Consider the following 23,646-nt stretch of genomic DNA (forward strand, 5'->3'; position numbering starts at 1 on the left):
TCAGCAATGTTGAGCATCTTCTCACGTGCCTGTTGGCCACCTGTACGTTTCCTTTGGAGAAATGTCTATTCAGGTCTCTGTCCACTTTCTGATTGGGTTGTTTGTTTTTTTGATATTGAGATGCATGAGCTGTCTGTAAATTTTGGAAATGAATCTCTTCTCGGTAACAATGTTTGCGAATATTTTCTCCCATTCTGTGGGTTGTCTTTTCATTTTTTTTATGGTTTCCTTTGTGTGCAAAAAAGCTTTTGAGTTTAATTAGGGCCCTTTTGTTTATTTTTGTCTTTATCTCCATTGCTCTAGGAGACAGATGAAAAAAGATATTGTGCCATTTATGTCAAAAATTGTTCTGCCTATGTTTTCCTCTAAGAGCTTTATAGTATTAGGTCTTACATTTAGGTCTTTAATCCATTTTGAGTTTGTTTTTGTGTATGGTGTTAAAGAATGTTCTAATTTCATTCTTTTACATGTAGCTGTCCAGTTTTCCCAGCACCATTTATTGAAGAGACTGTCTTTTCCCCAATGTAATGGTATTTGGAGGTAGGGTCTTTGGGAGGTAACTGGGTTTGGATGAGGTCATGGGGTGGAGTCCCCACAATGGGATTAGTGCCTTTAAAAGGGGATGGAGGGACCAGAGCTTGCTCTGTACTCTCCACCATGTGAGGACACATGGCTGTCTGCAAATCAGGAAGAAGGTTCTCACCAGACAGTGGATCTGCTGGTACCTTGATCTTAGAATTCCCAGCATCCAGAATTATGAGGAGTACTTTGTTGTATAAGCCACCCAGCCTATGGTAATTTGTTATAGCAGTCCAAACATGCTTTGAATTTCATCCCAGGAATAAGTCACATTAATCAACCACTACCCACCTAGAATTATTTTTCTTGACCTGTGCTTTGGTACGATAGCATTGACTCATGGTAGGTGGGGGTGTGGAAAGAAGCAGTTCTGTTAATTAATCTGTTGTTTTATCTATTATCAGGATGTTGTCTGTAACACTACAGATTTCTCTTGATGAGGCTCATTAGGAGGAAAAGCTCCCTGGCCTTTATAATAGGAACAGTTCTTTTCTCTGGAGCGATTGGTTTGCTTTTATCTTATGACTGCCTTGAGATATATGACTGATCAACATTCCTTTTTAGTGCTATGTGCCAGGCAGATAGGAAGGTTAGAATCAAATTTAACACTTACTTTTACATATTATTTAGAACTTTACAGGATAAATGTTTTGTATTTGTCTGTTCCAGATGTTGTTAATATTTGACTTTTGACATTATATAAAGGAGGGATTTTATGTGATAAAATGTACGTAGCTGTGCCAGACAGAGAAGAGACATTAAAGTGGCTATAAAATCTAGAGGCAACATGGGAAACAAACCATGGGAAGGTAATTTTACAATTAAAATGCTTACAATTTAGGAGATGTAGGAGATTCATGAACCAATGAAATAACACTTGTATATTACATTCTTAAACTTTTACTAGCTTCAATCATAATATATTGGTTATTATATTAATATTTTAACATTATATTCAGACAGCTTTCCTTCCTTCCAAAGTACTTTCTTTCTCATTTGTCAAACATAACAGGAGAGATAATGTACAATGTTAAAATTTATTTCTGAAATGCTTTATTGTTTTAATCAGTACACATTATATTAAGTATAGAATTTCCTTAAAAATTAACAAATAACTCTAAGTTTCACTGTTAGGACATTGATATGAAGAAAGGAAACATCTGGCTCTTTTGACTTTTTACATTTATCCAAGTTCTAAATAGATTCTCATGTTAAGGTTCTTCTGTGTTATTTTTGTCCAAGTTGTGACAGCTAAAACAAAACATAAAAATCATAAATATTACTGTTTTTAATCACAAAAGAAACTTGGGCTTGAATTATATTTGTAAACACCTTAAATGCACACTTTTATCATGGTAAAATCCAGGCTTTCTATTTCATGCACTGCATTTCTAGAATAATACATTTTCATTCAATATTCACCACTAACTCAAATGTTTAAGATTCATAGATATTTAAAAACTGTCATGGCAAAAAGATGTGTAAACATTATATAGGAGTAAATTCAAGTAATGGAAAACAAAAATCTGAGAATAAAAAATTAATATTAATTCACTATGAAAATGTAAAGAAAAACAACATCATGTGTGACTTTACTGCTGACAGTTCACTTTTCTATATTATTTCTAAAAGAAATTAGAAATATATTTAATATATTTCTAAAGATCATTAAAAGGAAGGGAAAAGGCTTTCAATTCTGGAAGGCTGGGTAAACTATTGCACCAAGTCTATGACAGAGAGATAGAAATTATAAACTTTAAACAAATACAAAAACCAACTACCTGTAGGCAATGGGGAGCAACTGAAAGCAGGTGGCTTCTGGAACAGAATCAACACTTGGAAGGAGGGAATAGCCTGGACTGAGTTCTCTGGTTCTGTGGCTCTTAGCCTGAAGGCAGGCCACAGTTGGTGCTATACTGGCAGCTAAAACTGACAGAAAACCTGCAGTCTTTCTGGACTGAAAAACCAGAGGAAAGAGTTTGGGGGCAACAGACTGTACAGACTAACAAACAGGTGAGATTTGAACTGCTACCCAAGAGACAGAGTTTGAACTTTGGGTTTGACCAACACTCTTCAGAGAAATAGAATTCAGTTTCCAAAATACAACATTCAAAATGTAAAGGATACAATCTAAAATTAGTAAATATATGAAGAAACAGGAAAATGGAGCCATTCTCTAGGGGGAAAGACAATGGAAACCAACAGTGAGATGATCCATGTGTAATAATTAATAGAACAGGGTTTTTTTTTGGCCATGCCGCATGGCATATGGGATCCTACTTCCCTGACCAGGGATCGAACCTGTGCCCCTTGCATTGGAAGTGCAGTGTCTTAACCACTGGACCCCAAGAGTGGGCCCATAGTAGACCACGTTTTAGAAGCAGCTAGGACAATATCTTCAATGAAATAATGAAAAATAGGCTCACAATGAATGAAAAAAGGAAATCTCAACATAAAAATATAAACTACATTTAAAAAAAATCCAAGTGAAAATTAAAGAACTGGTAAATACATCAAACAGCAGAATGGAGATAGGAGAAGAAAGACTTATTGAATCTGAAGACAGAGTAACTTATAGACGTTAAAGAACAGCATCCTCAGGGATTTGTGGGACACTATAAACAGTTAAACATAAATGTAAATGGAGTCCCAAAAGGAGAGACAAAAGTGGGCATAAAAATTCTTGAAGAACTAACAGCTGAAAATTCCCTAAATTTGGTGAAGGTATAAATTTATAGACTCAGGAAGCTCAGTGATCCCCAAGCAAGATACACAGAAGTCATGCATAGATACATTATAATTAAATTGCTGAAAACCAAAGATAATGATAAAATCTTGAAAGCACCAGAGAGAGATTACGCATTACATATAAATTTACACTGATCTGACCCTGAGAAAACTCTTCAAAAAGAGTCATGTACCAAAATGTTCACTGCAGCTCTATTTACAATAGCCAAGACATGGAAGCAACCTAAGTGTCCATCAACAGATGAATGGATAAAGAAGATGTGGCACATATATACAATGGAATATTACTCAGCCATAAAAAGAAACGAAATTGAGTTATTTGTAGTGAGGTGGATGGACCTAGAGACTGTCATACAGAGTGAAGTAAGTCAGAAAGAGAAAAACAAATACTGTATGCTAACACGTATATATGGAATCTAAAGAAAAAGGTCATGAAGAACTAGGGGCAAGATTGGAATAAAGACACGGACCTACTAGAGAATGGACTTGAGGATATGGGGAGGGGGAAGGGTAAGCTGTGACAAAGTGAGAGAGTGGCATGGACATATATACACTACCAAACGTAAAACAGATAGCTAGTGGGAAGCAGCCTCATAGCACAGGGAGATCAGCTAGGTGCTTTGTGACCACCTAGAGGGGTGGGAGGGAGGGACACGCAAGAGGGAAGAGATACTGGGATATAGGTAAATTATAACTGATTCACTTTGTTATAAAGCAATTATACTCCAATAAAGATGTTAAAAAAAATTTACACTGATCTGAATGGCTGCTGACTTCCTATAAGAAACAATGAAAGACAGAAGACAGCGGACTGACATCTTGAAAGTGCTGAAAAACTATCAGAAATTTGTATCCAGAAAAAATATTTATATATATGTATATATGTACAGATGTGTGTGTGCATATATATATATATATATAATTATTTAAGAATAAAGGTGAAATAAAGACATTTTCATCTGATAAAAAATTAAGAGAACTCACTGCTAGCATACCAGAGCTACAGTGAATGCTAAAAGGTTTTCAGTCAACAGATGGAAATTAAAATCTATAAGTAGGGGGACTTCCCTGGTGGCACAGTGGTTAAGAATCTGCCTGCCAATATAGGGGACACAGGTTCAAGCCCTGGTCCAGGAACATCCTACATGCTGCGGAGCAACTAAGCCCGTGCACCACAACTACTGAGCCTGTGCACTACATCCTGCGTGCCAGAACTACTGAAGCCCACGCACCTAGAACCTGTGTTCTGCAACAAGAGAAGCCACTGCAATGAGAATTTCTGTGCATCGCAACAATGAGTAGACCCCACTCGCAGCAACTAGAGAAAGCCCACATGCAGCAATGCAGCCAAAAAAAAAAAAAAAAGAGAAGCTATAAGTAGGGATGAAGAGCACTGGAATTTATATCCATATAAATGCAAAGATTTATGTCTTTGTTATAAACATGACTGAAGCACAAATGGTAACACTGTCTACTGTCTTGTGAGGTTAATGATGTATGTAGATGTAAAATATGACAATCACAGCATAAATGTTGAGGGTATGTATGGTTGCAAGGTTTCTACATTTAACGCAAGTGGCATAACAGAGCAACCCTAAATTTGTAATGCAGAGATATAGCTAAAAAAAAAATCTATGGATGAATTAAAGTGGAATTCTAAAAAGTGTTCAAATAATACAAAGAAAGGTAGGAAAGAGGAAACAGTAAAGTGCTAGACCTAAATCTAATCATATTAATAATTACATTAGATGTTAATAGACCAATAGACTCCAATTAAAAGAGACTGTATAATGGTTTAAAAAAAACAACACAAGATCCACTTATATTCTACCTACAAGATATATGCTTTAAATATAAATGCATAGACAAGTTGAAAGTAAACAGACGGAAAAGTTATAAGATGCAAACTAAGTGTAAGAATGCTAGGGTGGTTATATTAATGTCAGATAAAGCAGACCTCAAGACAAAGAGCATTACCAGATATGTAGAGGAATACTGCATATAAAAGAATCCATTCATCAGGAATATACATTAATAAGTCTGTATGTACCTAATAACAGAACTTAAAAACACAAAAAGCAGAAATTGACAGAACTAAAGGAAGAGACAATTCCACAATCACAGTCAGAGATTTTAATACCAATCTTTCAATACCTGATAGAACTAGACCAAAAAAAATAAAAATAAAGACATAGAGGATCTAAGTAATGCTATCAACTACCTTGACCAAATTAATGTTTATAGAACCCTTCCTTCAACTTCTGCATAATGCATGTTCTTTTTTAGGTGCATATGGAGTGCTTAACAAGATAGACCATATGTTGGGCCAGAAAAGGAATTTAAATAAATTCTGCAATAATGAACTTACGTATAGAATGTTCTATGACAAAAAGGGAATTAAATTAGAAATCAGTATGAGTAAGATATCTAGAAAGCCACAAATACTTGAAACAATAGATCTCTATACATGGGCTAAAGAATAAACTACCAGGTAAATTAAAATATTTCCAACAATGGTAATAAAAACATAACATCAACATTTGTAGAATGTGGCTAAAGCAGTGTTTGGCAAGAGTTTAAATTTTATGATTTTCAATGTTTATTTTAGAAAAGAAAAGCTAAAGTTAATGACTTAATGATTATCCAATATCAGAAGCTAGTAAAAGAAGAACAATGTAAACCCAAAGTAATCAACACAAAGGAAATAATAAAAAGTAGAAACCAAGGAACAGAAAACAAATAGAGTACAAAATAGATAAGTAATAAGAACCTCCAGTGTAAAAAAAAAATAAAATTCAAAAAAAATAAAATAAAATTCAAGGGTTAAAAAGAAGAAAACAAATAGAGAAAATTAGCATTAACATCATCTGCTTCATTAAAAATTAATAAAATTGAGAATCTTCTAGTTAATCTAACGAAGAAAAATTCCATTTACATGATGTTCTAAAACAGACAAGACTAATCTATGGTGGAAAAACATCAAGACAGTGTTTTGGGAGCAGGCTTTGACTAGGAGCAAGGATTGACTGGCAAAGGCCATAAAGGAACTCTGTGGTGTAATGGTTCTGTATCTTGATAGGGGTTTGGGTTATACTCAGGTGAACGAAACATCTGACAAAGTTAGGAATGTACACTTAAGATACGTGTATTTCACTATTGTAAATTTTATCTCCAAAGGTAAAACAACAACAACAACAAACTAAACAAATAATGAAATCTAGTTAATGATATTGGCAATGAAGTATTAAGGGGGAAGTGTACTGATAGCTACAATTTACTTTGAAATTAATACAGGTGGAGCAAGGAATAGAATGAAGAATGGAAAGATGGATAGGTATCTTATAAAGCAAGTACAATAAAATGTTAATGGGGAGTATGCACGTGTTCAGTGCAAATTCTCTTCAGTTTTTCTGTATGTCTGAAATTCTCACAATACCACTGGGCCACCTCATTAAGGTTAAAAATACAAGAACCATATAATGTGGGTAAGAAACTTGTGCTAGAAAAAGATGCTAGGAAGAGCTGCTAAAAACGAGCACAGGGTACAGTTATGATTTTTATGGCAGCCAAGGTAAGGGTGAATGGATATTATTGGTCAGCCTATTGAGCCTCTCAGGTAGTTTAAGCTTTAAAAAGTTGAAGTTAATGTAATTACTGAGAACAGTCATGGAAACAATAGTAAAAGAATGTAAAGACTCTGTACACCTCAGCTACTGCTGTCATTAACTTTCAAGGTGAATGTAATTCTGCTGTATCAACTGAGCACATACAACCCCTTAATAAGGTTACTTAATTTCTCAGCTCGGCAAAGTCAGAAATGTGGACAGTATGTCAAGGAAATGCTGAAATGAATTTAGCCTAAGTGAGTAACACTACTCCAATTAAAATTTTTCTGAATTAAATTTACCTTTTCATAGATTTGGGATAATGTAAATAATGTTACTTATAAGAGTTTCCTTTATAGTTGTCCATGGTACAACCTTACATTCTTTTAGCTCTATGGCTTTTAGTTTCAGCTGGTTCAGATGAACATGATTATCTTGCTCTCTTCTGAAAAATATCAACAGCAACTTAGGGTATGTTAACGGAAACAAACTAAAAAGTACACTTTACCTGTTTTATGAACTGTGTAGCATTAAAAAGTTCACTGCAGCCATATAAGATGTGCTTGCCTTGTTTCCCCTGTAAAAAAATCAGATACAGAACTCAGATACAAGTAACAAGTAATATTTTCAATATTCCCAAGAAGAGGGGTTAAACCTAGTAAGACTTTTGGTTATTCTTAAAAGTTTTACTTTTTTGGGGGGGGAGTATTGGATTTTAGTGTACACATGTCTATCCTAAAATTACATGGAATAAAGGAGTGAGATGGGCATAGTTTTTTTTTTTCTTCAAAATATAGGTGGTAGGTACACTTCTAGTGCCATTTACACTGAAAATAGAAGGAATGTGATTACTGACACATTTCATGGGAGCCACAATTATTTATAAAATCTTAGACCAACATTCTTCCAATGTAAGATCTGTAACTACTTGAAGAAAGTATTCTTCAAGTTTTGTTACGCTGAAAGTAGGATATGGTGTGAGTCGCATGGACTGTCATTTCAGACTCATTTGTGATAATACAGTATTTATGTCTTAATATACCCTATTCCATTCTGTAACTCTATGAATTTCATTCTGAATTTTGACAGAATGTTGGAACCCAATTACAAGCAGTCAAACTTTTTGATGGAGAATTTGGTAAGTTCTTAATGCTGAAATTCTTACATGTATTGTGAACTTGAATGTAAATTTGTAAGATTTTTTTTGTAAAGTAAAAAGCTTATTCCATAACAAAGCAAATATGATTAATTAATCAGGAACAAAAAGAATTACAGCTTTGTAATACAAGATAAGGACATTTCTCTGTGATGTATGAGCCGAATAACATCGCTGGCTGAATAAATGTTCTAGCTGACCTTCTCTGAGAACAAGTAAAACGAGAGTCACACCTCACTCTCCTTTTCTTCAAAATGAGATGGTACGTGCAGCCATAAAATAGGGTCATATAATTGGGATTCTTGAGGCTATACTCACAAAAGGGTAGAGGTCACAGTACATAGGGAAACATTAGAGGGGTCCAAAACTTCTAGGCACAGCTCCCAGGACCCCATCTCAGTAATATGACACATTTCATTTTCAGCTGTGAACCACCAAGATACAGTGGAGATACCCTGGTCTCAGTGGAGCCCCAGTCTTGTCCAAGGAAGGGTTTTTTTATACCTCTCTGATCACATAGCCAGAATCAGGCTGCGTGAATAGGCTTAACAGCAGAAACAAGAAAACATGACAGAAACCAGGTGCAAATCAATCTTTACATTTTCCATTAAAGAATGTTGACAAGCGAGTGCAAGTTGCCCCCTAGTCTAGCTTGGATCCTAGCACAGGCCTATTTTAAACACTAGTTAATACATTTCATTCAGGGTTGGCCTAACATTAGCACAGGGTATATTAACTAGCTGAGATTAATCTTGTGCTTATATAAGTACATTCCCTCTCCACCCTTGACAAGCTTGCTTAATTCTAATTATTTGTCATCATTTTTCATCTTTTATAGCATTTATAGAATACAAAAACAAAGATAAACACAAAAATTCTAATCTTTTGATCATCCAGTAAGGTAGGTATAGCTTTAATTTTTAACACCTCAGTTTAGTAATATTTCAGTGTAAATTTATACTTAATTATGCACAAATTTGATATTTCTTCCTGCCATAAAAAATTGAACTAATGTACTAATACCTTGATTCAGTGTAATTATTAATTATTAACTAAATCTAGTTAATTCTCTAGCCAATCACCTTCCATCAAAAGAACAACTTGTGGTGGCTTTAAGTAAAATTCCCAATACATTTGGTCATTGATATCAGTATTATCAAATGTCTTGTTAAAAATCAATCCATTTAATTTTTATCAAATACATCAGTGTTATACCAAATAGCAGTTACATTGTAAGTCAGACTAACATCATTACTAAATAAATCACCTAGAATCATTATAGTATTTTCTTTGCCTTCCCAACAAATATGGCACTTGCCCGATGTTTTGTGAACTGGTATAAATCAAGTGCCATGTTAGATACATTCTCAATTACAAGTCTCTTGTAGGCATAAGCCGTAAGTTTTGTTTCATACTACAAGGTTGCACTAACATGGGTTTCCGATGTCATGAGGGAGGCTGTCATAGACCTACTAGCTCAGTTTCCCCTGAATGGGGCTGAATGATAGGAAGAAGATGAAGATGAAGATTACTCAGAACAAAGGAAACAGTAAAACCAAACAGGATTAAAAAACAAAGAATTCTCAGGATAATTAAACTACATGGCTTAGCAGCTACTAAACATTAATGGCTGTATGAAAAACCCATAGGTAACAGCAAACTTAATGGTGAAAGATTGGATGCTTTGTCCCTAAGATCAGGAAGAAGATAAAGAGGTCTGCTCCGGACTCTTAAATATTGTACTGGAGGGGCTAGCCAGGGTAGTTAGGCAAGAAAAACATTCCAGATAGGTTAAGGAAGAAGTTAAACTAATTCTATTCAGAGATAACATGATCTTGTATATAGAAAATCCTAAAAATCCAAAAAAACCCACAAACCATCAGAACTAATAAATGAGTTCAATAGGGTTGCCAGACACAAGATCAATATATAACAATCAGATTTCTATACAGTTGCAAAAATGAAATGAAAACAATTCCATCCATAATAGCATAAAAAAATACATAGGAGTAAACCTCAAAGAAATACAAAGCTTAAACTCTGAAAATAACAACAAACTGCAAAGGAACCAAAAAATGTTGAAAGAAAAAGATCTAAATGAACGGAAAAACGTTCCACGTCGTGGATTAGAAGACTTAATAGTGTTAAGTTTTGGGGAGTATTTTCATCTTATCTACAGATTCAACGCAATCCCTATCAGAATCCAACTGCCATTAACAGCTGATCCTCAAATTCATATGGAATTGCAAGGAACCCAGAAAATCCAAAACAATCTTGAAAAAGGATAAAGTAGGAAGACTCATATATCCTGATTTCAAAACTCACTACAGTGTAGTACCGGCTCAAGGACAGACCTATGGATCAATGGGATAGAGTTGAGAGTCCAGAAATAAACCCATACATGTATGGTCAACTGATTTTCAACAAGCCTGCCAAGACTGTTACCAAACCACAAGTCCATGTGCCTGACGCACAGTGAGGCCAAACAATACCAAAACGTCGAAGTTTGGAACAGAGAAAGGTTGATTGCAGGGCCATGCAAGGAGATGGGTGGCTCATGCCTTTAAAACCGCAAACTCCCTGAAAGCTTTCAGCGAAGACCTTTTTATAGGAGAAGTGAGGGAGGGCTTGGTTAGTTGTTGCAAACTTCTTGGTGTCAGATCCTTTGTTCTTGAGGTCAGGTCATGGTTAGGTAACCATGTTCCTGTAAATCTCCACCAAACAAATGTTATTCTCTGTTCTGACAAGAAAGGGCAAGGTCCCAAGGCACAACTTTCACCTTCCAAGGTCCAGGTCCTGGCTAAGAGGAGGCAGATCTCAGTTGGTGGCTCCTTCAGGGCCAGGTCCCCAGACCCTGCCCAGCTGTCATCACTGAGGGAGCCAGGCACCCAGGACTCAACTGGCCCTCAGGCTCCTCAGGCCGCCCATATGGCGGGGGCCAGGTCCCGCAGACTGTGTCCCATGCAGACTGCCACCGCCATCAGGTCATGGAGGTAGGGATGGGGGAGAGGTTCACCGCCGCCTCAAGGCCTGTGCCTGGCCAGTGGGTGGCCTTGGCGAGGGCTCTAGAGCCCTGCAGGACACAGCCCCCAGCCTGTTCCCTGGGGCCCTCCAGCTCATCCACTGGCCTGAGGCTAGGTGAGCTGGAGGGCCCCAGGGAGGAGGCCAGGATCTGCCTCTTACCTCGCTCCGCCTGACCACCACTCTGCCGACCAATGACTGAGCGGGACCTCCTAACCCCGGCTCTAGTTAGTGGTCTCTCAGTAACTGTTGCCTGGTAATGGGTTGCCCAGTAACAGCACCCAGCAAAGGCTTCGTGCTAAGGGCTGCATACTGCCTCCCTCTATTACAAGACCACTCAGTGGGGAAAAATAGTCTTTTCAATAAATGGTGCTAGGACAACCTGGATAGCCATATGTAAAAGAATGAACTGGACTTTTTTCTATATACAAAAATTAACTCAAAATGGATCAAATACCTAAATGTAAGAGCAAAAACTATAAAACCTATAGAAGAAAACACAGGAGTAAATTTTCATGACCTTGGCTTTGGCAAAGAATTCTTACATACGACACCAAAAGCACACGCAACAAAAGAAAAAAATGAAGGTTTGTACTTTAAAGGACACCAGGTAGAAGGAGAAAAGATCAAAGAATGGGAGAAAATATTTGCAATCATATATCAAGATAAGGGACTTGTATCTAGATTATATAAAGAACTCTTACAAGTCAGTAGTAAAAAGGCAAAATAACCCAATTAAAAAATGGGCAAAGGATCTCAATAAACATTTCTCCAAAGAAGATATATAAATGGCCAATAAGCACATGAAAAGATGCTTGACATCATTTAAGTCATCATGGAAATGCAATCAAAACCACAATGAGACACCACTTCACACCCACTAGTACAGCCGAAATCAAAAAGTCAGATAAGTCCTGGCAATGATGTGGAGAAATCAGAACCCTCATACACTGCTGGTGGGAATGTAAAATGATGCATTTTACATTATTTTTGGAAACAATCTGGCAGTTCCTCACATGGTTAAACACTGTTATTATGACCCAGCAATTCCAAATACATGTTTACATAGAATTACACTGGCCTATTACCTATGGTTCCAGGTGGACAGCAATAGGTTTTACCCAGAATAGACACTCATTTTGGATTTGGACTTACACACCTGGTGACTAAAGCAAATACCTTTAACACCTTTAACATCACAGCAGAAACTGTTTCAATTTGGACTTCCTTTATATACATCACTTGACAAAGAAACCCATTTTGCTGCAGGTGCAGTTCAACAGCATGCTAAGAAGCGTACACAATAGACCGACATCATATACCTTACCAAACACAAAGTAGTGGACTGACTGAAAACTGAAACTGACATTTGAAACATCTACTTTCTAAATTAGGCACATCTCTTTCTAATAAGAGACAGAAAGAGTGGCTTGCATGACAGAATGTGTGTTAAAACATAACAGGCATTTAACTAAAAGGGGAATCAACAGCGAAGAGGTTGTTGAGATACCGTAGGAGAAACAGGGGAGGGAGGAAGTGGGGTAGTAACACAGAAACCACTAAAAATTTCTCCTGCATTTCTAAAAATGTTTCTTTTTCTCTGCCTGATCCTGTAGTACAGGGACATGAATCACATTTATAAGGTCTGAAGAAAGGATTAACTGCAAACAAGACATCAAGACAATACCTCTAAATCTGTCTGAGGAATGATGGAATGGGATGTTTCTTTTCATCTGTGTAAACTGGGATTAATAGTTTCTGCATCTGTACTAACCAGTGGATAACACAGTCCTATAAACTCGCACTTATCCAACCTGCCTCCTATGACTGGGAATGAAGAAAGGGGAAAGTACTGGCCAATCTCATACTGTTGCCAGCTCTATGGATCAGGCGTCTTGCTGAATCTGATCGTCTTCTAAACCAAGGGCCAAATTCTGGGTAAGAATTAATGACACATGGACGATGGAGAAGTCTTGATTCTCAGGAATTAACCAATAAGTAAATACCAAAAAAAGAAAAAAAAAGCTAATATTATCTTGGTACCTTGCAAGAGGCTGAGAGCAAGAGAATAATACTCTTACCTATATTTATAGATGCCCATAACACCTGCAGAAATAGCCTCCTTTATTTGAAGCTGAAGGTCCAAGATGGGTTCTGGGAGGTTTATGAAAGATTTAATCTGGGCTTATTCACGTGCTATGTTTTGATGATGCCAATAACATCTAGGGGATAAACACCTAGAATAATTCTAATGCTTCCTTTTGTTTTACGTATTCTCATTTTACAGGTTTTATATATTTCAGAGGACCCCTTTTGGGAGGCAAAATTAGGATATTGTTGCTGCTCAAAGGCATACAAAAGAATCTGTTCAACAAAAGAGCCAAAGACCATTGTGTAAATATGAACCTGATTGATGATCTGTTAAGAAAGGTGCCTGGATACAGGGACATAAAATACCTGTTACATGCCTGATGAGTCATAGTATCATGTGCCCTACTACCTATACACCATGTTTTGGTGGGTGGAGGGTAATAATCAAGGTAAAAAAAATATTTTGTAACCTGAAACCAAGTAAAGAATAACTTGGTGGGCTTACATATCTACCACTGATAACCCTGATGTTGTTCTGATGGAGGTGATTGATCAGAGAAAGAACTAGACTTAGTTAATAAACAATTAATTGTTACATTGATTCAACTTATTAATACATTTCACAAAGTTAAAATTTCTGTGGTGGAGAGAGGTAAGAGTTGTGAGGCCTATACATGATTAAAAACAAGTTTGCACTGGAATATCTGGTAAACTGCAATGTTTCTTTAAAGTTATACCTGCATTTCAGGTGTAACAAATGGTTAGTATTTGTTAGTATTTTGGTTTTTATCCTTCCTGTTTTTCTGTCCTATAATGTAAAAGAAAAAAGCAGAAAGAATGCTGACAAATGTAATTAAGAAAGCTTAACCAAGGATGGGGTATAAGTACAGGATTAATTTCAGCTGGTCTGTTGTAACCCTGTGTTTATCCTTGGGAACACACCTGGAACCAATCATGTTGTTGACCCTTGGCCAAATCTGAATGAAATAGATTAATATAGTCCTGCCCAAGGTTCACAGATAGACCAAGGGACAACTTGCACTAGTTTGTCAGCACTGTTTAAAAATTGTACAGATTGATGGTTTACACCTGGTTTCTGTTATGTTCCCTTGGTTTTTGCCTTTGAGCCTAGTCATGCAGCCCGATTCTGGCTATATGAAGAGAGGGGTATAAAAGACCTCTCCTAGTATAAGATGGATGCTCCCCTGAGACCAAGGTATAGATCTTAGTGGTGGTTCACATTCTGAAGCATGTTATGTGCAACTGAGCTAGGATCCTTGGAGGTACCTGGTGGTTTTGAAGCTCTGTGACATCTGCCTATGTATTTTTTTCTACTGCTGTACCAAAACCTCTACCTTTATTGAAGTCTTATGTAATACAGGACATAAGGAATAATCATTATTCAATATTAAGTGAATTAAATGAAGATTACAAAATGTCATTGCAACAATCACTAGTTCTGTTGCCTCTACATTTTAAATGGTGTTTTTGCTCTTCAAGTTACACCCTTCCCTTCATATTCTTTTGCTTAGTTGTCTGTCACTCCCTGCTGCTGTCAGGTTTGAATAGCACACCACTTCTAACGTGCTACCTCTAAAGCACCTGTTTGCTGAAAAAGCAGACATTCCAAGTTTGTTCCAAGTATGTTGCTGACTTAGGTCAATAAGATGAGAGAAAAGTGCTTATTATTCAGGTAAATGGGGTTCGGTAAATCATCTCACCAAGGGAGACATTTTTAGAACAGGGGCTTATTTGAGGTATCTAAACATTTAAAGTCAAAATAAGATAGCTGCAAAGTACATTACATCAATAAGGTACATTATTTTCCAAATCAAGTAAAATTTTAGGCCAGAAATGTGACAGGAAAACGATGAACATATGGGCATTTTTCCCTATCTGCTGGATTTTTAAACTACCTCTAGAAAAGGGGTTATGTAAGAATCAGGGGAGCCACCAGAGAATGTTAGTATGTTAAAGACATGGAACAACTGTGAAACCTCAAATGATAAAAGAATATAAAGGTCAAATGTACCTTTATGTAGTCAACAAGATTTTGATATTCAATGTAGTTGCCTCCTCCCACCACAAAAACAATTGCCTAAAAATGCAAACAGAATAAAAATAGTTAAGTTAAAAGAAATAGTTAAAACAGTATTTTAACTCTCAAACATGGGGTATAGTCTGGAGCCCATTCCACAACTTAGGATGTGATCCCTTGCTGGCTAGTATTTTTTTACCTAAGTGCCTGATGCTACTTCAATTATAAAGAAATTTATTTCTTAGAAAAGTCTATAAATTTATAAATTTCTAATTTCTATCGAGTAGTAAAATGAAGTGGAGATTTTTCAGAAACAATTCTGAGGAAAATAAACTTCATCCTTCAATTAAACAATACCAAATAAATCCAAAGGGCTTTTTCCAAAAGTTATTTTTGAATTTGTCATTTATAAAGAATCTTAGGTACATGGAATTGGATTTATCAAGACTGCCATACAGTAATCATCATAAAGCTATGTTTAGGACAAAGATATTCTTCAAGACTGCTTGGTTACCTTTCATCCTTCCATTTCAGGGACAGAGGATTTTTATATGAACTTACCTCTTGAAATGGATTTTTGTTCCTTGGAACTGAGCTGTAAGAACAACAACAAAAAACACACACGAAAATTTCACCCAAAGCTTCACTTAAGGATAAAATAGGCATGGGAAACACACAGACACACGCACACACTATTAGCTATGTATTTACAATTCTTCTTCCTTCACCTTCTTTGAGCCAGGTAGTGAAGTGGGATTCAGAGGAACAGCTAGATGAAGTACATATCTCAGTGTCTAAAAGGGAATGGGACAACTTGTTGACTTCAAAATAAAATTCTAGGAGAAGACTGAGAGGGAAAAGGAAAGACTGAGCAACAGTTCCCACGAGGAGTGGAAATCTGGGTATAAGGTGAATTAATAAAATATATACTTTAGTGGTAAATTATGTAAAATTTTTACCATACTCAACAGATTACAGTTTGTGGGTATCTACATTTGTGAAAAAACTATGCAAACACATGTATGGGAAGGATAACAGTTTAGGAAGCAAAGAGGGGATGGAAGAAGGGATGTGTATTTTGCTATAGCTTTTTAATATTTATATATTAATTACATATTTATATATTTGTAATATATTTCAAAAATACTTTCTTGGTGTCAAAGAGATCTTTTAATAAACACAATTTTCAAAGCTTTTGTGAGTCAAATATATATTTGTTTTGAGTGCTAAAATAGGCTTTACAAAGATAACTTAGGTTTTCCTCACAAGCCATTTTTGAAAATCTCAACCAAGAGGAGAGAGCTATTATAACCTCTCAATTATTCACAGGCTGATTCCACAGTTCCATCTTTTCCTCATTTCTGTGGCCTGTGTCAATATTCCAAAGAAGGAGCCAGTAGCTGCCCTGACAGAAATGCCTCACAAACTTCCTTCTAGAGTGCTTTAAGTTCCTCTAAGAGTAGACATGAGATGAGGAGACGTGAGACTTAAATAGCACAGCATTACTAGTTATTAAAAACCAAGATCTAATTGTGATGAGACGGCTCAAGAGAAGGCTGAGTCTATTAAAAAATGAAACTGTGTTTCACTGTCTTATCAATGCTAATATTCCTGCTCATTATCATGCATAAACTATAGGGAAGATTAAAAGAATTTCTCAGAAGTTTCTAAAATGCAAAATATATCTACTGATGCAAACACAAGGAAGGAAAAATTGTAAGCTCGAGAACATCAAGAGTTGCAAATCCACCATTTTAAAGTGTACAATCTGGTTTTTAGAATATTTGCAGAGTTGTACAACCATCACCACTGTCTAATTTCAGAACATTTTAATCACCCGCCAAAGAAGCCCCATACCCATTAGTTGTCACTCCTCATTCTCTCCCTTCTATAATTTATTCTTTGTCAAATTCTTTCTTGCCAGCTGCAGTTGCTACCAGCAGCTTCTTTTGTAACTTTGGTAGTGTTTCTGATAAGTTCACAAAATAGAATAATCTTTTAGGTTACCAAAACAATCCAATAATCAACTTTCTAGTGACTCGATTATCTGTTCTGACTACCTACAAAGATGTGAAAGCTTGGGATAGAGCAAAGACAAAGTTCTAAAGATCCCAAACGTAGGGTGTAGGCAATAAAGAAGCTTCACCCAAGTTTTGGTGCTAAAGACCATCCCTCCAGGAAGGTTTTTTCCCTCCTAATTCTGCCTATTCTTTTTCTGTATCTTGTAGGCTATTCTTCATACCGCCATGGATTAAATCTTAAAAAATAATATCCAAAATAAAGTTAACAAATACCTTACCATACCATGTTTGTCATAAAGTATATAAATTATTTGCAGAATGTTTCATTGCTATAAGGAAGTATTCACAGCAATGATTCCCAGGGGCTTAGATTTTATGGACCAGTTAAATAAAAAGCCAACAACTGGTATCCAACATAAAGCTCCCATCTTTTCATTTGGTCCAATAAGAATAGTCATTTAAAAACACACAGATTATCCAAATTCTCTTCACCCACACATAGTTTGTAATACCCTCATCATTTCATTAAAAACAACAAACATCTAAATGTATTTTTTTTGCATGTTACACTTGGAAGGAAAAGCATCAAAGTGTTAGGTATAATTACCAGTGATTACTTCTGGGTAAAGAGATTATACATACTGTTTACTTACCAGTTTTCTATATAGTTTGAATTTTTAATAATAAGCAGTTACTGATGTATAACAAAAAATCAGTAAAGTTATTTCCGTTCTTGGTGGGGGTGGGGAAACCTACAACAAATTATACAAGACAAGAGCTGCTTACCTGTCATTGCCCCGCAGCATTTTGGGATCAAAATATCTATAGTCATCAGTTTCCTATTAAAAAAAAAAAAAGAGAACTCTACCATGACTATGGAATTTTTCTTTAAAAAGTTCAAGTTTGGCTTATTTTAAGACTATTTGATGAATCTACTAATGAATCTATTAATTTGGTAGAGTGGGTAACCACCATCAACATTTACCGAGCAATTACTATGTGTTAAACGTTGTTCTAAGTAAAATTACATAATCCCCTATCACCTATGAGGTAGTTATTATTATCCCTATTTTTCAGATGGGCAAGTTGGGGTACAGAGAAGTTATTTATTTTAACTTTCCTAAAGTCACATGACAAGTAAGTGTGGGAACTCCAGGATTTGAACCCAGGTAGTCTAGTTTCAATGCCCCAGCTCTTAACCACTATGCATATTGCTTCTCAAAAATATACCTGTTTTGACATAGAAAACAAATTTATGGTTACCAAGGGGGGGAAGGGGCGGAGGGATAAATTAGGAGTTTAGAATTAACAAAAGAATACTACTATATATAAAATAGATAACCAACAAGGACCTACTGTATAGCACAGAGAACTATATTCAATATTCTGCAATAAGCTATAAGGGAAAAGAATCTGAAAAAGAATATATATATATAACTGAATTACTTTGCTGTATACCTGAAACTAACACAACACTGTAAAATCAACTATACTTCAAAAAAAAGTAAGAAAAATAATATACCTGTTTTATAACCTAATGTACTTAAATATTCTTGCTTTTAGAATTTATTATATTATTATATGTCTATGATTTTACTGAATGTCCAGAATACCTAATACAGGTTCACAATCTCTCATAATTGAAACCTCTGCAGTTAGATGTATTTTGGAATTTTGAATTTAAAAAATTGCATATAGATAATATCATGCATAAACTATATATAATATTCCTAGAGGGCAGCACCCCATCATCTAACACGTTAATATTTCTGGAGCTAAACAGATGAATATTAACATAAAGTAGGATAAATCAAAAGTACGAAGAACCTCAACTTGAGTTAAGGTTAGGTTTTGCCACCAAATGAGTTATATAAAATCTCTTAGTTTTCAGAACTCTTTGGACTTCAGAAGTTGTGGATAAGGGGTTGCTGACCTCCATACTACATTGGAAACTAGCTTCTTGATATTAAAGGAGCTGGAAAGTACTGCTTTACTGTTTATAATGTAGTCACTTCCTAATCTCTGCCTCCTTTGCCCTCCATGGTACAATCAGCCAAAGGAACTCATTCTTTTCTGAAACGTTATCTGGTTCTTTTCTGGATGAACCTACCCAAACGTGATCAATGACAAACCATGCATTGTTGCCACTACCTAGTCCTGCATTCAATGGTGGACGATGCTAATCAATCACAGAACTCTCCCTGAACCCAAAGGCAGTGCCATAATCCTTCAACACTTTGCTCTAGGAAACCGCTACTAGCCAGATGTACAAGGGAAGATGAAATTTACCTGGTATCTTGCCTAATCCCTTTCTTTCATTATATCCAATCAAGACAAATCAAAGAACACTTAATAAACGTTAGTGATAAGAATTCATCTAGAATTAGGTTATAGCATCTTAAAGCCTTTGAGATACGATATATTCAAGATGACTAGTCAGGTCTAACTTAGTACACTTTGTTAATCTCTTCAAAGCCTCCAAATCAATTTGTCAATATGGGAACAAGACAGGGATAAGAGAGGAAGCAGGCATCTGTCTCATCTAGCAGATGGATGAAAAAATGCTTTCAAAGCTGAAAAATTTTACTTTTTATAATTAATTAAAAAATATCTGTCTGTAGTAATGTGCCTTCAGTTATAAAGTCCAAGTCAATAGAACTGATAAATGAACTTACAGAACTTGGAGAAACATAAGACCTATAATTTAGCCATCTGTATGTCTATGACAGATATGTGGAAGGTGTGTATATGCTGGAATGAGTAGTAGGCAGGAATTCAGAAGTAGTGGGTATTTGGTTCCAATTCTGTTATTAAAAATAGTGTGCCTTGGGAAACGTCACAATATCTCTTGGTTTCCTCTCCTTCACAGTTAAGATTCTACAGTTTCATTAAACTCTAAAGTTCTATGATTCTACGAAGGGCATGGCTCTTGCCCTAATCAATATAGCACAGTGGTGAAAAATGTGGCCTGTTCAGCTCTGCCATTTATTAGCTGTGTGTCCTTGGGCAAGTTAATTGTGCCACAGTTTCTTCATCTATAAAATGAGAATAATTTAAAAAAATAGTATTTTTCTTAGAAGGTTCGAATGAGGATTAAATGAGCTATATGAAAAATGTTTTGACTGGTTCCTGGCTAAAGAAATGCACAATAAATGTTAGCTATTATCATTATTACTGTCCTTATCCATCATCTCGACTTCTAGATTAGGGACAGCAACAAAATATCCTGAACTTGCCTAACCCCTTGTGGATATGGTGTCTAAAGTTTTGCATTTGTTTATATTTTTAATCTTTATTATTGTTTGGGGTAATATCTTCCAGAAATTTACTGCCTATTATGAAGTAGTAGTCTATAAGACAATTAATCATAAATCATACTTCTCTCAGGCTTTTCAAGAAGCATTCCTTCTTCATATATTCTAGGATGTAGTAATAAATCTATTTTTACTACATTGTATACCACTTTCTCTATATTGATTCCCAGATAGAAGAATCCAATCCTTTTTAGCTTATCATTATAGACAATTCTCTCATTCCTTTCATAACTGTAATTGCCCCTTTTTGGGCTTTTTTATAACACTATATCTTTGTTTTCACATGGACAGATTTTAAAATTTGTTTTTGTTAATTTCCTTTAATGTTATAATAATGTTTTAACAATTACAAAATAATGACATATTTAACGGAAGATTCTGTTCTCACTCTCTCTCTCAGCCTGGTATCCTAAGTCTTGATGCCAAGTCTATAGTGATTCAGATCAACCCAGATGAGGGTTTTGATCATGCGGCTTTTCTCTATTCCAGATAACCACTCTATTTCTAGTTGCCACAGTAACAGGATGGGCTCTTTTATGAAACAGATTGTGATGATTTTTGCATTCCTTTCTTGAATTATAAACAGATAGCTTGAAAACCCATTCTTTAAGTAAATGCTCATATTTATTTACCCATTTAGCTCTTCATCAAACAATTTCTCTCTCAATTTACCTTTCAGCCCCAAAAAACTTGGTGCCATCTGAATACATGCACTTAAAATTTTTACTATGCACTCCTCTCCTAATTTAATTTCATAAAATTAAACTGATCTGGTACTCTTTATAGTACACCAACTGATGCTCACTAGTTCTTTTTTATTTATAGAAACTTGCTCCTTAGGACATATATAGGATATAATCTACATTTACTTTGGATGAAAGCTGGCCAGAGTGATGTAGCAGCTGAGAAACCAATTCCCATTTATCTGTGGTAATGGCTAAAAAAGGCTGTTTGAGAACATGGACTCTTTCCTTTCCAGCATGTAGTCTGCTGTGATTAAGCCCACAACAAACTCTGAGTTTATCACTTTTTGTATATAGTCTGGTATGTTCAAGAACTTACAAGTACAGTGTTATATGCTACTCACAGGGTTTGACTTCATCTCCATGAGATTGTCTAAAATACGAGTAACAGGTAGATTCTGTGGAAGAGATCAGTGAGTATTTTGTTAAATATTAGAAGAAATAACAAACCAAAATTCTTCTCTAGTAGCAAAACAACCTAATCATTCTATAGTTCAGTATGCTTACCTTTCAATTAAACACATTCGAAGATTAAGTATTCTGTGAATGGTGTCATAGTTGTAAATACCCTTGGCATTATTCAAGGTTCCATAGAAAAAACGTAATTTTTAAAAATGTGTAGGTGTATCCAGGTTTTAGTACAAATACATATTTGGGCTTTTTACTTTGTTGGATGTCTGCTTTTTAACACCCGTAATTGTAAGCTTTTAATTGAGTAAGAATCCCCACCCCCTTTTTTTCATTTCCTTTCTGCAGATTTATTTAAAAAATAGTACTTTAAGTTTGCAGAAATATATGATATTAAATGACCTAACAGAGTTTTTTAATTTCTAATGTATATTCTTCTAGCCAATAAGATACTTGTGTTCTTTGAAAAAATGGGGAAATGGATGCACACACAACTTTACTGACCGCTTTAATTTTGCCTGGGATAAATTCCAAATTTTCAATGACATACTATATTATCTTCTTACAAAACACATTCCACTTTGAACATAAAATGTATAACACTGGTGTTGACAGAAGATTGCCCCTTGACATGCTTACATGCATGGGGATATGAAATACTATTGCTATGTTTCAATCTGACCATTTTAACCATTATTTTGAACGTAACAACACATTGGGTACAGAAAATTTACTAAGTGACTATTATGCCTATTCAAAGTACCTTCCTACTGGGATGGTATTCTGCCCACTTTGAACTGATATTTCCTTTGTGAACTGTACAGAATATTCTGGAAAGAATAGTTTTGTATCTTAGAGATTTCATACAACAGAGGCAACATTAAATCTCATTATTCAAATAACTGTAGATAACACATTACTATTTTACAAGTTTTACTTTCTGTAGGTCATAAAACATTTTATTGTTACTAAAATGGACCATCACTAAGGAAAATGCTGCTTTGCCCAGGCAGAAAATACGCATTTCTTCTTCCTTTTCCTTTCTCTAGATCGGCAAGTAAAAATCTTTCAAGATAATCTTAGGCAAGTAAAATTAAAGTTATTTCATTATTCTCTGATATTTTTGTTGGCCAGGAACTTCTTAATATAAACACAAGCACCAAATGTTCAAGCTGACTGAATGTACTTCCTGAATTCTATTTAGAATTTGAAAAAGAGAGCTCAAAATTTTACCTTTTAAGTTTTGTTTCAAATAAACTTGAGTTTGTTCACTTAAGAATGTAAGTCTAAACCATAACTTTCTCTAAAGAATAACTGGGTACAGATTTAAATCTATAAAAATGCTTTCAAAAGAAAAAACTACAGTTACAAATTTGTTCTAAGTAACACCAACAAAAGATGAAGTACTTTGCAACATAACAGGAACAATAAAAAGAATTCTGGAGCAAGGCAACATTATAAATTATAATATTTTACTAAAATTAATTTTATATCCATTTCTCTATTTACATTTTTTTTTTTTTTTTTTTTTTTTTTTGCAGTGCGCGGGCCTCTGTTGTGGCCTCTCCCGTTGTGGAGCACAGGCTCCGGACACGCAGGCTCAGCGGCCATGGCTCATGGGCCCAGCCGCTCCGCGGCATGTGGGATCTTTCCGGACCGGGGCACGAACCCGTATCCCCTGCATCGGCAGGCGGACTCTAAACCACTGCGTCACCAGGGAAGCCCCTCTATTTGCTTTGAATTCTCCGTTTAGCTCTCTGAATTGTACTATGGTATTAGATATGTGCAATGGAGAAAAGTTCAGAAAAGATTTTATATAATTGATAAAGCCATATGAGTCATATTACTTTTATTGTATTTGTGAATAACTGGAAATTTGAATATTTCATTTAGTATAAAAATAAGATTTTTCTAAAAGGTAG

At 35.5% G+C, this 23,646-nt stretch overlaps 1 protein-coding gene across 8 annotated transcripts in view; it reads right to left on the bottom strand.

The window, feature by feature from the left end:
• Positions 1-1,602: 1,602 nt before the first annotated feature.
• SCFD1 (sec1 family domain containing 1) overlaps positions 1,603-23,646 on the bottom strand; it is a 134,814-nt gene continuing 112,770 nt past the window's right edge. The window contains exons 20-26 of one of the 8 annotated variants that reach the window (XR_009539671.1): positions 21,661-21,714; positions 18,046-18,098; positions 17,096-17,207; positions 15,950-16,032; positions 15,800-15,833; positions 15,233-15,298; positions 7,487-7,509 (exon numbers count right to left, since the gene is read on the bottom strand). Coding sequence is in view for 1 of the 8 variants with exons in the window: in XM_060144189.1 (XP_060000172.1) it covers positions 1,807-1,830; positions 7,441-7,509; positions 15,233-15,298; positions 15,800-15,833; positions 18,046-18,098; positions 21,661-21,714 (300 nt within the window). In the remaining 7 variants the exon portion in view is untranslated. Of the gene's footprint in view, positions 1,831-7,440; positions 7,510-15,232; positions 15,299-15,799; positions 16,033-17,095; positions 17,208-18,045; positions 18,099-21,660; positions 21,715-23,646 lie in introns of those variants that run through there. The other 7 variants (XM_060144189.1, XR_009539670.1, XR_009539672.1 and 4 more) reach the window with 7 other exon arrangements.

This window comes from Lagenorhynchus albirostris, chromosome 1 (assembly GCF_949774975.1).
Source record: "Lagenorhynchus albirostris chromosome 1, mLagAlb1.1, whole genome shotgun sequence".
Classification (NCBI taxonomy): Eukaryota; Metazoa; Chordata; class Mammalia; order Artiodactyla; family Delphinidae; genus Lagenorhynchus; species Lagenorhynchus albirostris.